The 24,904-nt window shown below is 43.1% G+C and overlaps 1 protein-coding gene across 11 annotated transcripts in view; it reads right to left on the bottom strand.

The window, feature by feature from the left end:
- The window catches only part of ESR1 (estrogen receptor 1), a 258,838-nt gene that overhangs the window by 160,344 nt on the left and 73,590 nt on the right, over positions 1-24,904 (bottom strand). The window contains exon 1 of one of the 11 annotated variants that reach the window (XM_073337677.1): positions 9,675-9,738. The exons of the other annotated variants lie outside the window; for them this stretch is intronic. Coding sequence (XP_073193778.1) covers positions 9,675-9,703 — 29 coding nt within the window. The 5' untranslated portion in view covers positions 9,704-9,738. Of the gene's footprint in view, positions 1-9,674; positions 9,739-24,904 lie in introns of those variants that run through there. 11 annotated transcript variants of the gene reach the window in all.

Genomic DNA, 24,904 nt, shown 5'->3' with positions numbered 1-24,904 from the left:
AATGGAGTACTTTGCATTTGTCCTATTGAATTTCATCCTATTTTCTTCAGATCATGTCTCTACTTTATCCAGATCATTTTGAATTTTAATCCTATCCTCCAAAGCTCTTGCAACCCCTCCCAGTTCGTTATCACCCGCAAACTTTATAAGTGTACTCTCTATGCCATTACCTAAATCACTGATGATTGAACAGAACTGAAGCCAGAACGTGATCCCTGTGGGACCCCACTTGATATTCCCTTCCAGCTCGACCATGAACCACTGATAACTACAGTCAAGCTGAAAGGGCACACTGAGTGGGGTCCCGCAAGAATCCATTCTGGGATGGGAGGAAGATGGACTTGGGGTTAAATACTGGCATGGTACTCAGATGATCCAGGTTCAACTCCTAGCTCTACCAGTAAAACCCCTGGGAGGGTCACTTAATGCATCAGTTCCCTACCTATAAAATAAGGTAGCCTTATCTCACAGTGGGGCTGTAAAGATAAATATGTTAATACCTGTGAAGTGTTTAGATACTGGGGGGGGGGGGCAATTACATAACAATATAAACAACACCATGAATCAGTTTGTGGGTATCTAGAGCAAAAAGGTGTTCATGGACATGAAAGAAAGACTGATTCTGAATATGGTTCTTGGTCTGAGTTGAACATTTCACACTGCTCTAACAGTGACATCTTCCTTTCCTATCTATGCAAGATCAGTAATTCCAACTATACCAAAGGTAACTGGGTGAAAATTAAGGGCCTATATATACAGGAGGTCAGACTAGGTGACCTAATGGCCTTAAACTCTATGAAACTATTATTTTTGTCAAACTACCAGCAGGGAAATTAGTAGGCCTTTTTAAAACACTGTTGATCTGCCAGGCATTGTCTCTGAACTCCACCTTCCCAATGAGTATCATATTCTTCTGGAGGGGGGGAACCTACTGGCTGGGGCACAGCCCAATAACATTTAGCCTTGCTTCTCACAAACTTACTTGAATTAATGTTACTTTACACTTTGTAACTTAATCCTACTAAATTTGTAGTGAGTTTCATATGAAATAAGAGGGTATAAAATGCAACTGAGTATAGCTGACAAGCCTATAATGACTAAAGACAGAAAGGAAACATGCCCCAACTGCTGCATAAAGATAGTATTTAATATGAGGGCCAAATTCTGTTCTGGTACTCAGGTGTTATACTAGTCTGTGTGTGAACTGACTCCAGTGGCGTTACAACAGATCTCCCCATTTAAACTGAAAACAGAATTTGAGCCAGACTCTTTATGACCTAAATATGCTGCAGCATCAATCTCAGGGCTTGTCTACATGGCAAAGCTATTATGAAATAAGCTAGGGCGTGAATTCTAACTCCCCATGTGGATACACTTATTCTGCACTAAGAATGCCTTTTTGCAGATTAGTTTAGTCCACTTCCAAAGTCTTTTAACCTAAGTCACACAAAAGCACTCTTAGGATACACTACACTTTGAGCTGCAGGTGTAATTTCCATTTTTTGGAAGACTTATGTGTGCTAGCTTTGATCGAATTGGTGTGCTAAAAATAGAAATGTAGCCACGGCAGCCCAGGAGGTGAGATAGGCTAACTGGCCTGAGTACAATTCGCTCCAGGCGACACTAGGTACTTACTTGAGCAGCTAGCCCCTCCCACCACCAGAGCTACACTTCTCTTTTTAGCATGCTAGCTCAATTAAAGTTGCATAGGTATGACTAGCCACGTTGGAAATTACTCTTCCAGCTCCAGTGTAAATATACCCACAATGCAGAGTAAGAGCATCCATGTGGGGAGCTAGTGTGGAATATCTATTCTGAAATAAGAAAAGGAGGACTTGTGGCACCTTAGAGATTAACAAATTTATTTGAGCATAAGCTTTTGTGAGCTACAGCTCACTTCATCAAATGCATCCGATGAAGTGAGCTGTAGCCCACAACCCATCACCTTAATGTTTGACTCCACTGTTCTAATCTTCAGCTTCTGTTTAACTAAGACTGAAAATTATATTGAATTGTATTGTGACATGGAACAGCATGAAATCAAACTCATTTCATTAGTGACCCACAATTATTTTAATTTAATAATCCAGAAGTTAAAAGGTTAATGTACTAACTAATTCATTACACCCTAATAGCAAATCAACTCCCTTTTAGTACTAGCCTATTTATAAACTATATATAGTTGAATGTTTGCAACTTTTGACAACAGTCTTACAAGCATGATCTATGAACCAGGAAATGTACATACTGAATTAAGGACAGAAACTCAGTTGAAATTCACCCACTTCCTGGCTCATACACAAAACCAACAAGGACAGATAACAATGAACATTTAGATCTGGCATCCCATGGAAACCTTGATTCTATAAAATATGTTGAATTAGCCCGTTGTGTATGATACAGAGAACCATACGGATGTGCAATCAAACAGGTTCTGCCAGTAGTTGGCTATTTCAGTGTATTTACCTGGCCTCCTTTTGGAGGGCAGGAGCAACAAAGAAAGTAGAGCTGTTCATATTCTTTTTCTCTTGGTGGGTGGGTACAGGTCTTCTTGAACTGAGTCTACACTGGGGAATTAAACCATTTGTAATTGGACAGTTACTGAACACTTAAGTACAAATGCTTCAGTATATTTATGCACCTTTGCATTTTTGTCTTGTATCCACAGTAATGCTCTTAATTTATTCAGCTGCAATCAAAAGGACATCAATGCACTATGGGACACTGGTGGGAAGAATATTTGAATCATTTCATCTTGTCTGCCTCCACGTTGACACTAGAATGGACAAATTCTTCAAGGACTTGTGTATTCCCAGTTGTGCGATTTGGCATCTCGTGGGTCAAGGTGAGACACTGCCTTGAAAAACTACATCTGCTAGGGAGTGCATAAGTGTTCTTATGAGTGGGTGATATCACTGCTATACTTTACAGGAGGAAGTGCACTTTCATCAGTTGCTTGAGTTCCTTCATTGCTACTGCAGAGAGTGAACAGATTTACCTTAATGTCCTTAGGACTTACTTTAGGATTTACCTTAATGTCCTTCACTTAATCTTTTTCTTGTATTTGTAAATAGCTGTACAGAGTGAAGTGAGGTTAAGTTCATTTTTAACTGAGCTCTTTTCCTTGCCCTGGGATCCTCTTCCATGGTAAATTTCAAAATTCAGCTTTTTGTTCGAAAATGAAACTAAATGATTTTTGGAATTTCCTATGGAGCAGAAATTCCAACTTTTGACTGACTAGCTCAGCATATCTGAAAATCAGGACAAATATGTCTCAAGTTGAGCCCTAGAATTAGAGGGCCCTTTTAAATATTTTGGCTTAAGGCTACTCTGACATTGATGTTAAAATAATCAAGGGGAAAATATGAAAAATTATTATAAGAAAAATTGTCACCTTTTCCTTTTCCTCATTCCTCTGTCTGTATTTTGACTATTTTTAGATGTAAGGCTCTGCTAGCAAGGACTTATGTCTTTTCATTTGGATTTGTGTGGCAACTATCACCATCATGGGTGCTGAATAAATAATAGTTAATAATAAATAATATTCTGCATATTTTTCCTTAGTTTTGCCCTTTGTGTTGATGTTAATTTTCTTGCAAAAAACTTACAAAACAAAATACTTCCAATCTACTGATGTCATTCTTACAATGATCATGCCAATGGAGAATTAGAGAACTCTTTTTGGCTTCTATGTCATGGTACTTCATTAACTTTCCCACCAATTATTATCTTTGGACAGTAGTGCTCAGCTTTTCTATAGAACTACTGGGACGGTGGGAGGGAAAGTCTAACAGAAAAACAGGGGTAACTGGGATTAAACGTTCGGTGTTGTGGACACCGAGCCAGCACCCTCATCATAGCATTTTATAATCACATTATCACCTGCTCACATGGTACCACTGTGGCATGCTGCCACTGCACAAGACTCACAGTTTCCCTTTTGAATCCTGTTTATCCCTTTTCCAAATATGCCTGTTTTTCATAAATGTAGAGACAATCAGTTTTAATCTATTTGTTAGATTCTATTTACACTGTAAATTCCATCCATGCCCTTCTGTATATGGAAACAGTATTACACACCTTGACCAAAGTGTTCAAACTTGGGTATTTAAATTAAGGCCCCTAAAGTAAGATTTAGACATCTACATAAGCAGATTGATTTTCAAAGATAATAAGCACTCACAAATCCCATTGAATTCAACTGGGAGTTGCTGGTGATCAGCATAAGAGCTGGTCAGAACATTTTCGATTAAATGGTTTTTTATCAAAATATGCTATTTTGTCAAAGCTGAAATGTTTTGTAGAGACATACAAAGGACTCTCCAAGAATTTGCAGGGAGAGATGGAGGGAAGAAAGAAATAGAGAAAAAGACCCCAAATCAAAAACCAGACCTTTTCCATCTAAAAACAGGAAAATTTATCTATGGCTTTTCTTGAAGTAATTAGAGCCAGAGATCGATGACACTCTGCTCTATGCAGCCTTGGAGGTAGGCCAAACCTGCCAGTCAGAGGCAGGGACTTATGGCTCCACCTGAGAAACCATCAGTTGAGATACTTCCATAGCCTAGGAAAAACTAAGTATTCTATATCAGTAAGGAAAATTAAATATTGACTAAATTGAACAATCCTCTGCAGAGCAAGGAATTCAGTGAACAACAGGCATTGAGTGCCAATTAATAATTCTGTATCTTTTCCCAATTAACACCTTGCTCAGGGTGGGTTGGATCTGTAGACTCCACTACTCAAAGAAAGGAAATTGTCAGGTAAGACTCAGATAAATTTTCCTATTCTTACGTGTAATGAGATCCACAGATCCATGACACCGGGATTTTTACAGCGGTGGCCACTCAATAGGAGGGAACTCCATAGAGTTATGTACAGATGTGAAAGGGGATAACCCTTTCCTCATAGTCATTGTGATGCTACAGCAAGGAGCACCTGTCTACTGAAGGCAGCATAGAATGATGCCTGATATCCAGTTTGTAGAAGTTTGAAAGTGGCATGAACAGATGACAAGATTGCTGATTTACAGATTTTCTGGTATGAGGCCTGCAATCTTTTGCCCATGACGCTGCCCTGGCTCTCAGGGAGTGAACTCTGGTATTGGAAGATGGAGCTATGCTTTCTGACTTCTAAGATACAGTGTCTCATCCACCTGGAAATGGAAGATTTTGAAACCTTCTTTCCCTTTCATACTGGTAATAAAACACAATTTGTCAAGCATTTGTCCTTCTGATGTCAGTATGAAGAAGGGTTGGTTCTGAGTACCTGTTAACCTTATGGAATGTGCAGCACTGAAGCTGTAGCAAAAGGGCTTCTAGCTCAAATACGCTGCCAATAGCCACGATTGTCATGAAAAAAGCCATTTTAATTATTAGAAAGTAATGAGACATCTTTGTGGGTTGTTCAAATGGAGGGCCTGTAATGACAAGGAGAAGCAGCATGTCAGGATGATGTAGAAGAGATGCTGGCATAGAAAAATGCTGGACATGTAGGTAAGATGAAATTCACTACTTTGTCTAAGCATCCTTAGTATAGCAAAGCAGCAACTTGACCTTTTAGAGTCTTAACTGCCAGGCCTAACCCGAGTTCATTTTGAAGAAATTTGAGAATCTGTGGTACTGAAGCAGATTGAAAGGGTGTGGGGGCGAGACCCCTGTCCTGGCACAAATTGTTAAAGCTCAACCAGGCCCTTGAATACACTAAGATAATAGATTTATTTCTGGAAGCTAAAATTGTGGATATTAGCTCTCTGAATAACCTCTTTGGCTTAAGAGGCTTTGTTCAAAAACAAGGCAGTTAGGCTCAAACTGTCTGGAACTTGATGCATGATCGGCTTTTGTAATATCATATCCCTTCTCGATGGAAAGTAGATGTGGAGGTCTTTGTACCCTGTCAAGGACATCAGAGAATCAAGGCCTCCTTGATTAGAATGGGAATACCAAAATTACCAGTGCTGCTTCTCTCCTGATCTGTTCTTCTGCAATATTCTTGTGAGGAGAGGAAAAGGGATAGAAGGCATATAAGAGTCTCTTTTGGCCATCCTTGCAACAAGACACCTGTTGCTGTGGCTCTGTGATCCCACTGACAAGACAACAACACTGAAACCTTTTGATTCAGGTGGGAGGCCAACAGATCTATCACAGAGAGACTACATTTTTTACCAGGAGATGAAACACTTCTAGGCATAGTTCCCATTCTGGATGACCTAACTTTTGCCCGCTGAGCCAGTTGACTGTAACATTCAATTTTGTCTTGGATGTGAATGGAGCAAATTGACTGCAGATTCTCTGTTGACCAAGTCATCAGGAGGTGAGCCTCTCTTTGAAGGACTGTCGACCTTGTCCTCTTTGTCTATTGATATATGATATCACTGAGGTGCTGTCTGTCATGATTAGCACTTGAGGTAAGTCCAGATATGGAAGCAGAGTCTTAAGAGCATATTGGGGAGGGGGAGTAGACACTGAACCCCACCCCCTGCTCAGAGGTCTCGACAGTTTATGCTGTGCTTCCTCTCGTGTTTGGACCGGATTCCTTGGATGGTCCTTGACCCCATGTGAATGACCCAAGAATCCTCCTGGGATTACACACCTTCACTTATCACACAGATAAGAGATAATTTAGGAAGAGATAAGGGGAAGCTCTGTGGTGGCCTCATGAGCACTGGCCCATTAAGAATATCCACATGGGAGACCACTAATCCCAGAAGAGAGAGATACATGTGAAGGGTACTCCCCTTGAAAGGCTGAATGTTTTGATAAGATTTCTCCACATCTCTATCTTTTCTGCAGTAAGCAACTTTGCAGAGGTCACTAATTGATTCTCACAAAACTGTGGCTCTGCAGCATCCTTAGTGTTTTGGTGATACATTCTATGAGGCCTAGATAAGGAGGTCACCCAGCAAGTAGAAGACCCCCTTCCTGTCTTACCGCTGATATTGACAATATTTTCGTAAACACTTGCAGTGCTGTTCCTAAGCCAGTGTTTCTCAAATGTGACCACCGTGGCCATTGAGGGGTTTTCCTATGGCCACAATAGCCTCCCCTGAGCAGAGATGGGGGAGGGGACAAAGCAGTGCCCCCCTCTGCTCCGGGGGAGGGCTTCAGCCCCCATCCCCTGATTCAGCCGGAGGTTCCGGGGGCAGGCTTGAGCCTCCCCTGCTTCAGCCACAGTGTTCCGGGGATGGGGTTCAGCCTCTACTCCCCCTCCCCAGCTTCAGCCGTGGGGCTCCAGAGGTGGGCTTAACTCCCCTCCTCACTCCTGGCTTCAGCCACAGGGCTCTGGCAGTGGGTTCTGGTCTTCAGCCTCTCAGGGTGGCGGGGCTCCAGGCTTCAGCACACACACACACCCTGACTCCAGCCATGGTGCTCTGGCTCTGGGCTTGAGCTCGGAGCAGCGGGGCTTCAGGAGGGCCGGCCTTTCTGGGCACTGTGGTCAAGAGGCAAGGAGCAGGGTGAGACTAGGGTGTGAGGTCACAAAAGGGAGCTTGGGGCAATGTGGGGGAAGCAGTGGGACCAGGGGATGGATCAGGGCTGGATTTACACCTTATGCACCCCTATGCACAGTATCTTCAGCGCCGCTTACAGCTGACCTTTGTGTTTTCCTTAAAAAATTAAACAAAAAGAAATATAAACAATAATCTAAATATTTATTCAACACAATAACAAAAATACATGTAATTAAAACAATCACAAAGGTCGCAGGTAGGACCAATCTGAAAGTGAAACTTATTTTGTAATGTTATCAAATCCATGCTGGCTGCAATATACTATGGTAAATATAGCAATAGCATTTGCATACACGCCTGACAAGAGCCACAAGCACAGATGCAGACTGGTAAGTAAGTGTAGCTCATATACACAAGCGACTAAAGACGGTGACGACGTTGGCCAATCACAAACAAGCAAAAGTGGTACCATGAGCAGAGTTGCCACAGTTTCCCATGTAATATCATCATTGGGTTGTTTATAATTTTTTTAATAAGCTCACGTTAACCATTTTTAACCGCATATGTATTAACTTTTTAACCTTTAACCCACCTTTAACTTTTAGACACCCCTAGGCACATGCCTACTGTGCCTAATTGGAAATCCAGCCCCGGGGTGATGGGGAGCCTGGGGGCAGTGGAGGGACGGGGGAGATGGCAGGGGCAAGAGGCAAATGTCATGCCCTCTATTGATCAGGTGGCTAGTGTGGATTTAAACGTCTCCATTGTGAATTTTTTTTTATTTGATTTTTATGGATTTGTTGATATAGTTGAAATCAAAAAGTGCTCTGTAGTGTTCTGCCTTTTTTTTTTTTTAAAGTAAGAATGATATGGAGTAAGGCTTTTTCCCCTCTTCCTTCTGAAGAGGAAGGACAGGTTCAATTGCTCCCATTATGTTCTCTGGTCAGCTCTACTCAGGACTTTGAAAATAAGACCTTTTATTCAGGTGCTCAGATATGAATTTAGGAGCCTAACATTAGGTGCCCAAGTTTGACAACTATGCCTATTTTATGTTTATGCATATAAACAGACAAATTTATAAATGTTACATATATGAACTTATCTACCCACACAGACCATATATTCCCAGATGAGAAACTTTAGTTAAGTTAGAGTTCAGATATTGTCACTGAAACACTTTAATAGGAGGTTACTTTAAAAAAAAGGGGAATACTATCAATTCAGAAAATTCAAAGTTATGTTTCTGACGCAAACCTTAACTCTGCTCTTGAACCTAACCATTCCCCATTTATAGATCAGAGACACTCACTAGTAACTGTGTGGTAACTGCAACAAATCCAGAACACTTATCTTGTTGCATTTATGAATTACAAACTGTTTAGTCTTTTTTGTAATGGATAAAGAAGACCTTAATCTGGATAGGGTACCCCTTCATCTGGATATGTTTAATAAGGAAATCCATTTCAACAGGACTATCCCTATAAAACATATTTAAGACCAGTCATACTTAATAGAAATTACTCTTTTTTAATAGGATACTAATTCAGTTTAATATGGCATCAGTGGTGGATTAATGCACAGGCCCATGGGGCCCATGGCCAGGGGCCAGGCCCAATTTGGGTGCCCCCACAGGAGTACTGGAGAAGTGGTAGGGTTGCCAACTTTCTAATCGCACAAAACTGAACAACCCCAGCCCCACCCTCTGCCCCGCAGCCCCACCCATGCCTCATCCCTTCTCTGAGGTCCCACCCCTTCTCCGAGGCCCCACCCCCACTCACTCCATCCCCCCTCCCTTTATCACTCACTCTCCCCCACCCTCACTCACTTTCACCAGGCTGGGGCAGGGGAATGGGGTGCAGGAGGGGGTTAGGGCTCCAGCTGGGGGTGCAGGCTCTGGGGTGGGGCCAGGGATAAGAGATTTGGGGGCAGGAGGGGGCTCCACGCTGGGGCTGAGGGGTTCGAAATGCGGAAAGGGGCCCAGGGCTGGGGCATGGGGTTGGGGTGTGGGAGGGGGTGCAGATTCCAGCTGGGGGTATGGGCTCTGGTGTGGGGCCAGTGATGAGGAGTTTGAGTGCAGGAGGGGGCTCAGGACTGGGGCAGGGGATTGGGGTGCAGGGGGGTGAGAGGTCTGGGAGAGAGTTTGGTTGTGAGGGGGGTCCGATCTGGGGCAAGGGGCTGGGATGCAGGAGGGAGTTTGGGGTGTAGGCTCTGGCCAGGTAGCACTTACCTCAGGTGATGCCCAGAAGCAACCAGCATGTCTGGCTCCCAGCCAATAGGAGCTGCAGAGCTGGCACTTGGGGCAGGGACAGCATGCAGAGCCCCCTCGTCACCCCTGTACCTAGGGGTCGGACATGCCAGCCGCTTCCAGGAGCTGTGCTGAGTCAGGACAGGCAGGGAGCCTGCCTTAGCCCCACTGCACTGCCGACCGAACTTTTAGCAGCCCGGTCACCAGTGCTGAACGGAGTCGCCAGTGTCCCTTTCAACTGAGCACGCCGGTCGAAAACCAGATGCCTGGCAACCCTAAGAAGTGGGGGGGCCACCAGAGCTGGAAACTGCTACTCCTCTCACCCTCGGACCCTGCCCCCGCTCTTCCTTTTTCCCCCCAACAAAGCAGGAAGCCAGAGTCAGGCCATGGTAAGAGCCACCCAGAGACCCTGGGCTGCTGTGGGGAGCCCCGGACCCTCCACTGGCCCTTGACGGGGGCGAGAGGCCTAAGAGACGTCCCTGGCCAGTGTCCCTACTCCCCAGTGAATGCTGCCCAGGACAGATGGAGGGTCCGGGGCTCCCCATAGCAGCCTGGGCTCCCTGTGCAGCTCTTACCACTGCCTGGCTCCGGCTTTCAGCCGCGCTGCGAGGGCGGGGGGAGCCTCAGGGGGAAAAGGAGGAGCAAGGGGTGGGGCCCTGTACTGAAGTGGGGCTAAGGCTCACCTCAGCCCCCACCGGGAAAAGTCAGTGTCACTAGCTGGGGCTGTGCTTCGTGGCGAGGAGCTGATTAGGTTCCCCCACCACAAAGTGCAACCCCTGCCACTGCCGCTCCACACCTGCCAGAGACTATTACACCTATTAAAAAGTAGGGGGGCTGGACCCCCATTTCTGGTGCCCCTGACGGCCCAGGATGTGCGGGGTCCAAATGTTCTTTGTGCCCAGGCCCCAGTAAATCTTAAACCGCCTCTGCTGGACACCTTAATCTGATGTAATAATACTCTGGTCTTGTGTGTGCCTCAGGCTCATTCTGGATCTCTCTGTCTGCCTTCTATCCAGTTTTCAATCCCTCTGTAGCTGCTGAAGTGTATAAATTGATTCACTGCTGCACTAGCCTGGCTGTTAGCTTACTCCTTCCATGCCAACTACCCATGTTGGGATGTCGTTATGAGCACTGAATAGACTGCAAGCTAAATCCCTAATCCAATGCAGACAGTGTCTCTTCCCTATCCTGTAACACCAGGGGCTCTGCAGCTCTTCAGCTAGCAGCAGTACAACTGAAAAGGTTTCTTAGAAACATTTACAAATATAATATGCATGCATTTCATAAAGCTAATGTGCTTAATTTTGTCGTCTTCTATTTTTTATGTTCAAAATTAACATGAACAGATGTAAAAGCAGAAAGACAAAAACATGTACATAAACAAAGCTACAAACAACCTAAAAAATGAGTAGCCCTTGATTCAAATTTTACAACCCAGTGTGCTCACTACACAGGTTGAGGAGACTGAGGACCACTGATTAGTACACAATGTACCCACATGTTTACCAGTTACAGAAACACCTGTTATAAACATTTTCTGCTGATCCCATGTAGTGATTCACAATGCTATTCAATACGAACCTCCTTCCGTATTTCTTATCCCTGAACTGTGCTTTCAGTGGCTGCAGTGTAAATAAAGTACTGATACAGGTTCCATACTTACCAAGTACTTACACTGCCTGCAAGGTAGACCTATTCCTTGCTATGTTTCTTTTGTCTCCCAAGTTAGTTCATTGGAAGTAGCGAAACATACATTTCAGTATCACTCATACTTAAGGGCGTCCATTGTCCCTAACCTGAACCTGGAATGTCCAAAATGTTCAGACATTTGCGGCTGAAACTAAACCCTGGAATTTTCAGATGACATCGGGGCTTTGGCGAACAGCTCTCTGTAAAGTGTGGCCCTGGTTCTCCTTTTCAATCTACCCCTTCATGCTGTTCCATTATTATAAAGGAAGTGGCTAGCTGGCAGAGACAGCCCACAGGGAATAACCTTAGTGCAGGGGGCCTTCTCCTGTTAGTGCAGAGCCTGCTGAAGTGTTCTGTGCCAGTTCCTGGAACAGCAGCACACAGGGGCAAAGCCAAAGCACTGTGCACTTCAATTATTCTGTGCTGCTGAGCCACCTAAATATGTCTCCAAGAAGCAGCTACAAATCAGAACAGTCCAAGAACTGCCTTTACTTTTGTAGGAGACAAGCAGGTTCCCTGCCAAGTGCAAAATTCAGGAGCTACCTTTGTCCCACTCCATCCTCTTCTGGGTTGTGCCTCTGTTTAGCATCTTCTCAGAGGCTCCCTTCAGAATCTTTCCCAGCCTGTTTGCTACAGCACTTCCTCAGGTGTTATAAATCTCCAAAGTGAGCTGCATTTGCTGACAATAATGTGAGTAAGGCAGAGGTGGAAGCAGGATATATTATGAGGCAGGATCACAAATCAAAACAAATTGAAATTATTAATATTTAGTGCTGACATTTAATCACATATAAAAGAAGAACTGGGACTGACAGCAGCTAGCCAGCTAGTGATTTTATAGTTCTTATAGTGTATTTTAAAAAAAGGCAGCCTCACTCAGATTATTTTCTTAAATGCTTTGGTAAAAGCAGCGTGTGTGCACACTGCAGTGATGTTGCAAGTGCCCCAGTGTGTTATGTTTTACTTTTTGTTGGTAAAAGAATTAATTTTGATTTCCTTAATGTCACCTTGTTTTTTCTTATTTATTATCAATAAAATCATTAATTAATTAATTAAATGGTGAAACCCATCAATAACGCAGAGTTGAGACTGCCCAGTGATAGTTAATGCCCTTTCAGAATGTCGAGTTCAGCAAAACTCAAACTTCTGAAAGCCAGGAAATACAGAGTTAAGGCAAACGCCCACCCAACCTTCACTCTGCCCTCTTGCGCGATGCCCCAAAATACCCATAACACAGTCTGCCTTGTCAATGTAATGAATGCAGTGTAATTGTAGCCATGTCAATCCCAGGATATTAGAGAGACAAGGTGGGTGAGGTAATATCTTTTATTGGACCAACTTCTCTTGGTGAAAGAGACAAGCTTTCGAGCCACACAGAATTGGCTCCAAAGCTTGTCTCTCTCACCAACAGAAGTTAGTCCAGTGAAATATATTACCTCACACATGTTGTCACTGTAAAAGACAGGCACTAGCTGCACTTGCCCTGAGCTCAAACACTGAGCCTACTTCCCCGACAAAATACCACACCTGTCTGATTTAACAACCATTTCCTATCCTTATACAATCCTTTCACACTTGCACACAGGATACCACCTAAACCACACATCCCAAATCACATGTGGAGCGGGTGGGGTAGACCCCCCCCCAAAAAAAGGCATGAGGCACACCAAATTTCAAGGCAATCTGAGTAACTGTGTGGATTTTAGAGCACTAAGAAGAATAATCCTTTACACAGAAAGGGTTTCTCAACCTTAACTATAGTGGAGCAAGCGCTCCACTATAATATTATTATGAGACCTCTAATTCTTAAGAGTAAACTTTCAGTGTCTCATTAACACACAGTATGCAACATTCTTCACCTGAGCTGGGGCATGAAGGAAATTGGGAAGAGTAGCTCAAAGAATGCACGTCAGAAGAAGGAAACAAGGGGAGCCTAGGAGATGGTATATTGACTCTGTTCTTGTGCAGTGGTCCCTCATCTCCCTACAAAGTAACCATATACAACTTAATTAAACCTGAACATATATATTTGAATACATACTGAACTTTACCTAAAACTATCCTTCAAAGCTTTTCCCATTGATTTCTAGGACCAGTCTCACTGAATTCTCAAGCTATTCTATATTAGTTCCTTATTATTCAACCTGTGGCCTCATGCCTTATTTACTGCACACTTTTCAAACCCTGCTCTGAAGACAGAATTATGAATTTCCTGATGGACTTTTCCATGGTGCGCACCATTGTAGTGTCTTAAGTGCTTCACAAACATTTATAAATTTATTCTCATGACATCCCTGTGAAGTTAGAGGGTATTGTTATTCTTGTTTTACAGATGGTGAACTGAGGCACAGACAGTTAAGGTAAAAAAATGAATTTGAATTCTGGGTGCCCAATTTGATGCTTAGAACTTGATTTTCAGAGTATTTAGTAACATATAGAACTATATATATGTTAAAAGCACAGCTCCCATTGACTCTATTTGCAACAGTGAGTGCTCAGAACTTCTGCAAATCAGACACTGTCTCAAGCTGCGCACAAAGAACATGAGGAACACACACTAAGTGACCGCCTGTGAAAAGTCTGATTTACGTGATTTGCTCAACATCACCTAGGAACTTTGCAGCTGATACTGGGTTAGAATCAAATTCTCCAGGGCCGTACTCAATTGCCTTAACCATCAGACCATCCTTTCTCTTTCTGCAATCCTCTGCCTTTTTCATTGCACACGTTCCAACTTTCGCAATAAATAACATAGAGGTCGTACAGATAACAGCCTTATTCACTATACAAGCCTGATTGATCTGCAGAGCATAGTCCATCCTGTGCACTGAATGATGTAGGGATTCTGTGGAAAAAATAATATGTGATCATGTAATTAAAGTCAGTACAATATGGATAAGGCTAAGATTTTGTCACGGATATTTTTAGTAAAAGTCAGGGACAGGTCACGGGCAATAAAGAAAAATTCACAGAAGCCTGTGACCTGTCCCTGACTTTTACTAAAAATATCCGTGACAAAATGGGGAGCTGCTGGGGCCTGGCTGGGGGAGCTCCAGGGGCCCCTATCACCTGTGGGGGCAAGGAACTCCAGGGTACCCATCCCCCGCAGCTAGGAGCTGTGGGGTCCCCTGCCGCCCATGGCAGCTGGGAGCTGTGGGGGCCCCCTGCCACCCACGGCGGCTTGGAGCTCCATGGGTCCCCGCTGCCTTGGGTGGCCAGGGTATCCACAGCTCCAGGCCGCTGGCAGGATCTTACAGCTCCCAGCTGCCTGCAGGCTGAAGTCACGGAGGTCTTTGGAAGTCACGGATTCCGTGACTTCCGCAACCTCTGTGACAAAATCATAGCCTTAAATATGGATATCACAAGGGGGCCAAATTACGGTTGCATGGGCAACCTTAAGACAGACATTTTCTAATTTTTGTGAGCTTAACTTTGCAATCTTAACATTCTATTAATTGTGTATATTTGCCTAGGGTTCTTTTTTTTAAAAAGTAATTGAAAAACAGAAATTCTACACATGGAATCATATTGACACCTAAATGGGACATCAGATCCACTGCACAGACCTCTGCCACTTGGGCTAATGAAATAACTGATAACACTAGTAGATCATCATCCTCCATGTAGGACCAACACTAAAGGGAGATAAAACATACACTTTGCCAATGGGTTTCACAGATATTTGGTGACAGCAGAAGAATGGTGAGACTCACTCAGGAATCTTGGTTTCCATTCCAGGCTCTGGAAGAGAATGTACTCTAATGGGCACAGACCCAATAGTACCCCTGTTCCCCCCAAACCTGACTCCTGTACTCTTTAGCCTGAACCTGTCCCAAGTTCTGTCTCTTTCTCCCCTCAGCTACTCATCCCAGTGCCCTTGCTCACCCAGTCCAGGTCTCGTTCTCCATGCTCCCTGTCAAAGTCCCAGACTCCTTCCTGGGCTCTGTATCCAGTCTCCTTGCCCAGTCAGACCCAGTCTCCCTCCTGCTCCTCATCCAATCTTAGTCTTTCCACCCATCCACCCCACACACCAGCTCCTAGCTCTCAGTCACCTTACCCAGTCATTCACAGTCTCCTCACCTGATCTCCTAATCCCAGTTTCCACCCCAACCCAATCAGAGTCTCCCTTCCCTCATCCCCACACTCCTTGTACCAATCTACTCTTTCTCTGTGCCCCCCACCCAGTCCACCTCTTGACTCATCTGCATTTGAGTCAGACTGCTTCTTCCATGCTGGCTGGGCCAGGAGGAGGGTCTTAAGAATACAAGAGAGAGGGTCTTCCAAATATCAGTTTCTGTGGCCTGATACCACAGTGACCGGCATCAGGCAGGAGTAGTAATTGCAGTGAAAGTTCTGCACAGCCCCAGCTGCCCTGGGATGGCGCATGCTCAATCGCTCTGTTGGGGTGATGCATACACAGTCCAGTCAGCATATAGGAGCTGTGAGGTGATGCAGCATGCTCCGTGCAGATGAAACCTTCAGAGAATCTAACTGGCAAACTCTAACAAATGTCTACTGAGTATGTTCAAACTGAGATTTTTAAAAGGCTTAAAACTTGGCCAAATTTGGGCAGGATTTCCTGGGAAAAGCAAAAAAGCACGTCCCTGACACCAGGGTGACCTCCCACTGCCAAACTGTTCTATGGCATGGAGGCACGAGAGCGTCTCAATTAAAAAAACAAAACAAAAACCAAACAAGACCATTTTAACACAGGCAAAATAGGGTATTTTCCCCTCATTCTCAGAAACAGCTGAACCATTTTGGCTGAAACTTTAAAAAAGAAAAAAATCAGCTTGAGGCAGACACCTGGCACAGAAAATTTCAGCCTGAACAGTTGAAGTTTGACAAAATTATAAGCAACTGAAAACAGGGTCTTAAAACCAGAAGCATAGGGCAACTTTCAGTATAGGCAGCACTAGCAATTCACTGTGTCCATAAAACCAGTGAAATTTGCCTCCAAGACATTTGTGAAAAATTCTCTTTGTAGTATTCTCTGATGTGTTTCCTATTTTTTCATCTTGTTTGTTATACTTGTGACTTGGACCAGCAAGAAACAGCACTCAGCCACCCACTCTAAGCAACATTTGGCTTCCTTCACTAGCGCTGTGCGTGTCTCATGCACACACCTATACCTATTCCAAATGTACTGATATCTCAGATGCTTATCATGAAGAACATCCAGTTACATAACTTTATGTTGCATCTGCTTTTATCTGGCTTTTTATCACGCCACCTTTTTCCATTAACCATGTCTGAATCATCCTCTCAGATTTTGAAGATTCAGCTGAATTTGGCATGCATATCCCTACTGTTGATATAAATGAGGACAGAAGCCACAAAAAATTGGGACAAAAGTTCTCAGAGGGGATGAAACAAAGAGAGAAATATTTCTCTATCTATACATTTTAAATTTAAAATAATCCACACTAAGCAGTCTATTTCCAGGTAATAAGAGAGCTACAGGAACTTACACATTAGTGGCATGCACATTTTTTCTTGCTTATAGTAATCATTTTTGCTTATGGAGGGGTACGATTCCACTATGGCTATGTCTACATTGCGAGCTAGGGATGTGATTCCCTGCTTTTGTCCAGATACTCAGAGTAGCTCGACGAGAGGTAGTGCAAATGTAAATAGTACCGTAGCTGGCGGAGCATGAGAAGCAGCAGCAGAGGCACGGCTGTGCTGTGCCAATGCCATACCCACAGTTTTCAGGCAGGTTTGTACTCAGCACAGCTCAGTCATGCCTCCACAGCCGCTACCTAGTTCATAGTGTAGACAAATCCTATATAAAGGAAGTATATAGATAGAGCTGGCTTTCAGTGTATTAGCTACTCAAATTATGACTGGAGTAGGCACGTCTGCTCCAGGCACACCTAGTCCTTTGCAACTACTACAGTAATTTTAAGGGAACACTGCTGATACCAAGGATTCTGTGGCACATGTTTTTTGAAACAGGATCTGACAATTGGGTTCAAAGCGTAACCAAAACATGAACATTGGTCACGTATTTTAATTTATTTTTCTTTGGACATCAGGAGCTCGAATCATGAAGAGACTTGAGTGTTGTAGCACCTAACTTTTAGGCTCCTTGATGCCCAGGTGGAATTCACAATCCTGAGTTAGGAGACCACACTCCCTGCACAATGCATGGAGAAAGTTTGACACCTAAGAATGAGATTCACAAAAGCCAGCACACTTAGCCACCTAAGCTAGACAGTAGGAAATGCCAGAGAGAGGGGTGGGGCTTGGGAGACCTTGGGCCCTGAATAATATTGCTGCGTTCACTCCTGCTGCTACTGCCATTGCAACTTCCCACCCATTTTACTGTCAGGTGCACCTGTTTCTAGTGCTGGGACCAAATCTTCTGCCACTCTATCTGCCTGCCACTTCTTAACTGAATTTGCCATGCTCTTGCACAGGGAATTATAGGACATCCACATCCCAGACCGTGCTCCAAAATCCTGTGGCGGCTGGAGCAAATCAACACTGAAGCAGTCAGCAATGAAAAAGGCAGCGTATTCAGGCTGAGTACAGGCACAGCTATGTCACACAGCACCTAATATGTCAGGAAGAGCCTGGCCAGTTGCAAGGAAACCAGGGAAAATGGCAGGTTTTGCTAAAACCATCTGGAACACTAGGAACAACCTTTGACAAATTTACTTGCTACTTGCAAGTATGGCACGTTGAGTGACGTGTTGCTTACAAACACAAAAGGAATTTAACCTCAGATGGGGAGGGAACCTCTCCCAGTAGAACTGAATGGAGTTATTCTAAATTTACGTGAGTAGAGCAGAATCAGGCGCAGTGTTTTTAAACTCAGTATAGTCTCCAGTAAACACTTGCACATTCATGCTTACTTGCTACTGATACTAACTGGACACATAGCTGCTCTCCTACACTGCTGATGCCTTCTAGCTCTTTCTCCAGTTCCTTTTCTGCAGATTTTCTTACTAGGAGAGGAAAATGCTGCCCCCCTTAACAAAAACATTTAATTTTCTCCTGTTGCTGTTAGGCTCCAATTGCTGATCAAAACTGCAACTGCACTATTTATTCCCATTAAACTACATCATTAAACCATGGAACTTAAACATGTAACCCTTCTGCCAGGTGTTATTGGCAGCAGAAGGGGTCAGGTTCAAATATCCAGAGGTTCCTCTTAAAACTAAATACTACCAGCTCCAGCCCCCTTCCTGAAATCTTGGAAGAACTAAATACCTTCCCTGCATGCCTTTAATAGGCAATATTTCTCCTCTCACAAGCACTGAGTCTGTGTATAAAACAAAGAAAACTTTATTGGGGGAAAAGGAACGCAACATTATTTTCGGACAACACAACAATAAATCACTTGTATGTTTAAATGAATATTAAGTAAAACATCCAGCCCCTCAGCATCTTAGGGAGTAGCCCTTTGCCTCAGTTTGGTATGACAGTCCAAAAGACATATGTTGTTTTGACTCCTCACTTCTTCCTCTTCCCGTTCCATGCTCCCTACCCATGGTTTGTGGTCAGTGGTTAGTAAAGTCTCACAGCCCAGGAATGCACTCAGGCAGGTCCATCTTCTGCCCCTAGGGAAAAGAGCTGTCTGGCTTCCATCGAGAGACACCTTGCGACTGCCCCTGTATCATCTCCTGCCATGCCACTGCCTCTATCAGTGATGCCATCTCTGTGCCATCACCTTTAACTGCCTCTGCATCATCTCTCCACCACATTTAGCCATGATGCGGTCTCTGCAGCATGATCTCTTGCCACGCTGCCACTTCTAGCTCTGATGCCGTCGCTGTGACATCCTCTCTCACCATGCCACTGCTTCTAATTCCAATGTTGCCTTTGTGCCATCATCCGTCACTGTGGTTCTTCGAGATGCTGTAGTCAGTGTGGATCCCACTGTAGGTGCATGTGTACCCTATGTACACAAGATCAGATTTTTTAAAATAGCAGGAGCTACACAAGTACCCTGTGCCTCCTCACGCTCCTGTGGAAGGGAACAAAGGGCACGACCGCTGCGCTCATTCCCTCACATTTCAAAGCCTGTGTTAACTAAGAACTCTGAAAAGCTGGAATGGAGAGTGGGTTGTGGGTTCTACATTGACTACAGCATCTCAACAAATCACAGTTATTGTAGGGTAAGTGACCATTCTTTCTTCTTTGAGTACTTATCACTGTGGATCCCTTGTAGGTTATTTCCTGGATCCCCTCAGGAAGGCAGGAATGAGAAGTATCAGCTGCCTCAGTTGAACAGTGATTATAAAACTGCTCTCCTGAACATGACACCTGACCTAGCAGCTAACTCCAAGACGTCGTGTTTGATAACAGGTCAGTGGCTTACTCCATATCACCACCTAGCAGATCTCTGATACTGGCACATGTCTGAAGCAGGCATAAGAGTCAGCTGAGCTGCAATGAAATGAGGCACACTAGTCAGCTGGTAACAAAAGGAGATACATTCTGTAATCCATGGCAATATCTTTTGAAATGAGGGAGCTTGGCCTTTCGAATGCCCAGCTATAGCCAGAAATAGATGAGTTGACAGTCTGAATGGTTTAGTCCTGTGAGTATTCCAAAGCAGAGTCCTGGATACATCTAGTTTGTGTAATTTCTTTTCTTTCTCAATGCTAAATATGGTTTCAGGAAGAATCCAAGTAAATTGATGGACTGCTTTATATGAAATTCTGAGACCATTTTGGGGATAAGTTTCCAGTAAGGTCTCGCACTGCCTTGTCCCCATGGAATGTTGAAGAGGAGGGTCAGCCAAAAGCGCCTGAAGCTCACTCACTGTTCTGGCTGAAGTAACAGCTACTAGGCAGATCATCTTCAGAGTGAAGTGGTATAAGAAACATTCTGCGAGGCTCAAAAGGAGACTTCATGAGTCTCAGGAGGACTGTATTGAGGTCCCAAGCAGGACTCAGTTCTCTGACTGGGGGATAAGTGTGTAGTAACCCCTTTAAGGAACTTTGATACCGTGGGATAAGAGAAGACTATGCACGATTGCACAGCTGACTGACGTGCTGACATCGATGCAAAGTGGATTTTAATAAAGCTGAGCAAAAGACCAACCCGCTAGAGGTTTAATACGTAGTCAAGAATCTTCAGTCTTGAGGCTTGTATTATAGGCAGCTCAGAAAGACCTGAACCTATTGAGGATCTCTCTTTTTGAAAAGTGCATTTTTATGATAGACATCTTCCTGCTTTTTATCAGGATTTCCTGGACCTGTAGGAAGCAGTCCCTATCTGTAGTCCTCAGGTGCACTGACTTCAGGTCTGGATGGAGCATTTGGTTGTGGTTCTGTGAGACCAGATCCAGTCTGTCTGGGAGCTGGATGAGATGCTGAATGGACATCTGCAGTAGATCTGGCAGCAAAGAACTGCCTCAGCCAACATGGAACTACCAGAATGATCATGGTTTTGTCTTTTTTATCTTCGAAATCACCCTCAGAATCAGGGAAATTGGTAGAAAGGAGCGTAGCAAGCCTCTGTTCCACTGATGGAGGAAGGCATCCAGTAGTGACCCTGTACTCAGGCTTCCCCTAGAGTAAAAGTTCTGACATTTTGTATTGTCCTTGGTGGCAAACAAGTCTATTGTGGGAGATCCCCACTGATCAACTAGCTCTTCTGTGATGGATCTGTGCAAGGACTATTCATGGGTAGTCACTGATTGCCTGCTCAAAAAGCCTGCTAAGTTATTGCTGACTCCTGGGAGACAAAGGGTCATTGGAGTTACCCTATTCTAATGGCACTAATTCCAGAGGTCAAAGACTTCCAGGCAAATGGGTGTGGATCACTCACCTCCTTTCTTATTTATGTAGGTCATGGCTGTCATGAGGTTTTTGAAGATATGCACGATTGAGTTTTGGCAGCCCAGTAGGAATGTCATGTATGGCAGTCTTATGGTTCTGAGCTCTAGTTTATTTATGTGTAGCTCCATGTCGCTCGGGAACCAGGGTTCCTGGATTTGTAAATGGCCCAAGTGAACTCCCCAGTCCGTCTATGATCAGTGTCTTTGTCAGGGAGTGGAATGAAAAGGGGACTCCTTTCTGTATGTTTGAATTCTAACCGCCAGCCAGCTCTGCTATGATAGGATGGGATACTAAGATCTTCTTGTCTATTGGCTGTTTCACAGAAGGACAGACTTAAAGGGGCCACAGGTGAAGTCTGGCAAGCAGTAAGAGAGCTCAGGGAGGGTTGTGTGTGCACCACCCTTTATGCTCTTTCAGAGGAACACAAGGAGGCACAGGGCACATGAGCAGCCCCAATGGGCACTGCTATTAAAAACAATCCAATCTTGAGTGCATGGGGCATAAGTGCACCTAGAGTGGGACCCACACGGACACATACTCAAAGAAGAACTAGTAGATAGAGATCTCTTAGGTTCTTTTATGGCCCCCATCACCATAAAATCAGAGCACCTCACAATCCTTAATGGATTTATTCTCACAACACCCCTATAACATAGGGAAGCATGGGGCCATTCTTCCTCTATTGGCCATTTTTGCAAAATTGACAGGTACAGGAGGACAGGCTCTATAAACAGAACCAGTCCTGGTGTTCAGGACATAACATCAGCATTCCTATATTATGGATGCCTAATGCCAACTGTGAAATCAAAAGGAAACTTTCCACAGAAAAGAGTCAGCTACACGGGTAGTCCCTTATACAGAGCATACCACGCTATATTTAAAAAGAAAAGGAAACATTTTATCCTTGGATTTTGCATATACTGTGGTACTTTTAAAAATTGCGCTCCCTATATAAACATCCATAAGGTTTAGCCACTGAAGTGGTTCAAGCTAAAGAAAACAGCTTAGGCTAGTAGGGCCAACTCTCTTCTTCCAAATTCTGATACCCTGTGTGGGGATTTATGAACTCCAGCAGGATGGGGATCAGTGTATCTTTGTCATTTTTTGGACCATTTTAGGAAAGTGTTAAGAATTAACATGATCACACTGATGGGAAACAGCCAAGAGACATTTTATAATAATTCACCCTTAATAAGATTTGGAGATATTACGCATCTGCAAAATTAAACAGATACTTTATCCATATTAACCTATGCTCTAGGCTTGAGGCACCAAAAAGCATTCCAGCTCCATTTGAGAGAGAGAAAGACAAAGAGACTGTGTTAGTGATGCACAGATGCTTTTTCATAGAATGTTTCCTGTAGTGTATTGACTGGACTTGGTCTTGTGTTTTGTTACTGACAAATAAGTGGCTCCATAATCGACTGGATACTAGGTCCAGTCTGGTTTTGTGTGAGCTTGTGCTGAATTTGGAGCCAATTCCCCAGCCAAACAGAGGGCAGACAAGTGTTTATTTCTGACCCTTAGAAGGTGCAAGGCCAGTGGAGTAAACTTTTAGTTTTCTAATAGGGCAACAGAAAGGAATTAATCTGCTGCTGACTATGGGGATTTACAGGTGTTAAGTTAGCCACTGGAGGGCTCCTCTGGTGTTTTCTGAATGAGATAGAAACCTATTGCAAAGTACAGTGAAAATTTTTACAGCAAAATCAAATAGAAAAACTGAGACCAGTTAAAGTCATTTTCTTAGTTGATAGTCAGGTACTCATACACACAAAATATAAATTACAATATTTTCATGAAAATACATAGTAATATTTGATAAATTAAGTACTGAAAATAGTGAAAAGACAATAAAACATGCAAAAATTCTAAGAAAATTAAAAGATTAACTACGGCTACTCTTCACCCATGATTTGAACATACTACCTTTGTAAGATAAGAAAAGATAATATCCAGTACTAGACATACAGTATGTCATTAGCATGCAGTGAAATTCAGAGGAACTATTTCTCAGTGGAAATGTATTGAAAATCACAAGGAAAAAATTAATTAAAAAATCAAATATAAGTGATACTGAATTCATACATAGGTCTATTTGTATACATGCAAAATGTCATGCTAATTATAGTATAATTTGTATTTAACTTCTTCAATAAGAGCGTGAGGAGGAGGAAAATTTCTAACATTTTAGCCATGTGTTAAAGTGGGGCAGTGCATGGTAGAATACACCTCCATCTCCTACTTATTGTAAGTAATTATTAAATAGTTACTGCTCCAGCTGATTTGGCCTCAGAGAATGCAGCATTTGCATTCCTAAACCATAATGTTATTGTGATGCTCCATTGCAAATATTGTGACTCTCCAACACAATCATACAACACTATTACACCAGAGGATTAAATGTTGCTCTCCTTACTCATCTAATCCCATTGAACTCATTGGGACTACTGAAATGAGTAAAGCAAACTAGGAGTATGTGGAATTTGTGCCCTCTACAGCCTTTTTGGAAATGCCTGTACTTTAACTCCTGATTTTATCTTTAAATAATTTCATAAATTGAGTACTATTAAAATTATTTTATTTGATGGGATATTTGTGATTTGGTCTGTGCCCAAAAGGAAAAAAGAGCTAAAGTTTAGTGTTTTCAGGACAATATCCTATCAAGTACAACCAACAGAGATAGAAACAGCACTGCTTTCTCTAACTTAGTTCAAGTCACTACCATGGCTGTCAATGTGAGATAATCAGTATAGACCATCAATAGCAAGTTTATTGTAACCCCACTCTATGATTTTTTTAAAAGGTGCTGCTTCTGGTTCCATCTGTTACACAAATCCTTTTCAAAACTTCACTCTTCCTCTCTGATTTGTAGCCTGATTCTTACTCATACTGAGTATTATTTTACCCTGTGAACAATCCCCCTGAAGTAATTTACTATCCAATAGAGATAGGGTGCAAGAATCTAGCCCTAAATATTATAAGCAGTAATTATTCCTAAACTGCAGTTTGTTGCTCAGACCTCCCAGATAACTGAGACAGAGACATAGATTAAGGGGGGGAAATCGCTTTTAACATGACCCAGCACAATATCCTGCAAAATTTTGCTACCAAACATTACAATTTGGGAGAGACTGGATATAGGGGTGTTGCATTCCTGGTATTTTCCCAACAAAGGAAAAATATATTTTCATTTTATCATGGAGATTTATTTATTTATTTTGTGGGTGGGGTATTTTATTTTTAAATTAAGAATGAGGAAGAAGAGCTAAGAAAAACCTTGGCATCTCTTAAAGATGTTTTATATATTCTCTGCCATCTAAAAATTCTCTGCAGCACATTCCACCACCTAATCCAAAAAAAGGACTGAAATGCATTTTCAACTGAAAAAATATGAATGCCAATACTCCCAAATAGAACATTTTTATAGAAGTGTTCCACTAAGAAACACAAGAAGCTAAAGAGAAAAGAAAGTAAAAATACTCTGTCTTTTAATAAAACGTGCTATTTTAGGGAAACAATTATCTCCTTATCTCTCTCCAACCACAAATATGCATTTCAGGTATGAGGCATTTATTGCAGCTCCTAAAGGCTCTGTATGATTGAAGTGCTGTTTGTCAATAAGTCGACTATAACAGTATTGCTAAGAAGGATACTGAATTTCTGAACAGCTTCTTGTATAAGCCACCCAAAGCATTGTATAGGCAGCCAAGAAAAGAGCCTTTTGCT

The sequence above is a fragment of the Lepidochelys kempii genome, chromosome 3 (genome assembly GCF_965140265.1).
Source record: "Lepidochelys kempii isolate rLepKem1 chromosome 3, rLepKem1.hap2, whole genome shotgun sequence".
NCBI lineage: Eukaryota > Metazoa > Chordata > Testudines > Cheloniidae > Lepidochelys > Lepidochelys kempii.
The sequence above is the reverse complement of the archived record's forward strand: the minus strand, read 5'-3'. Positions and strand labels throughout refer to the sequence as shown.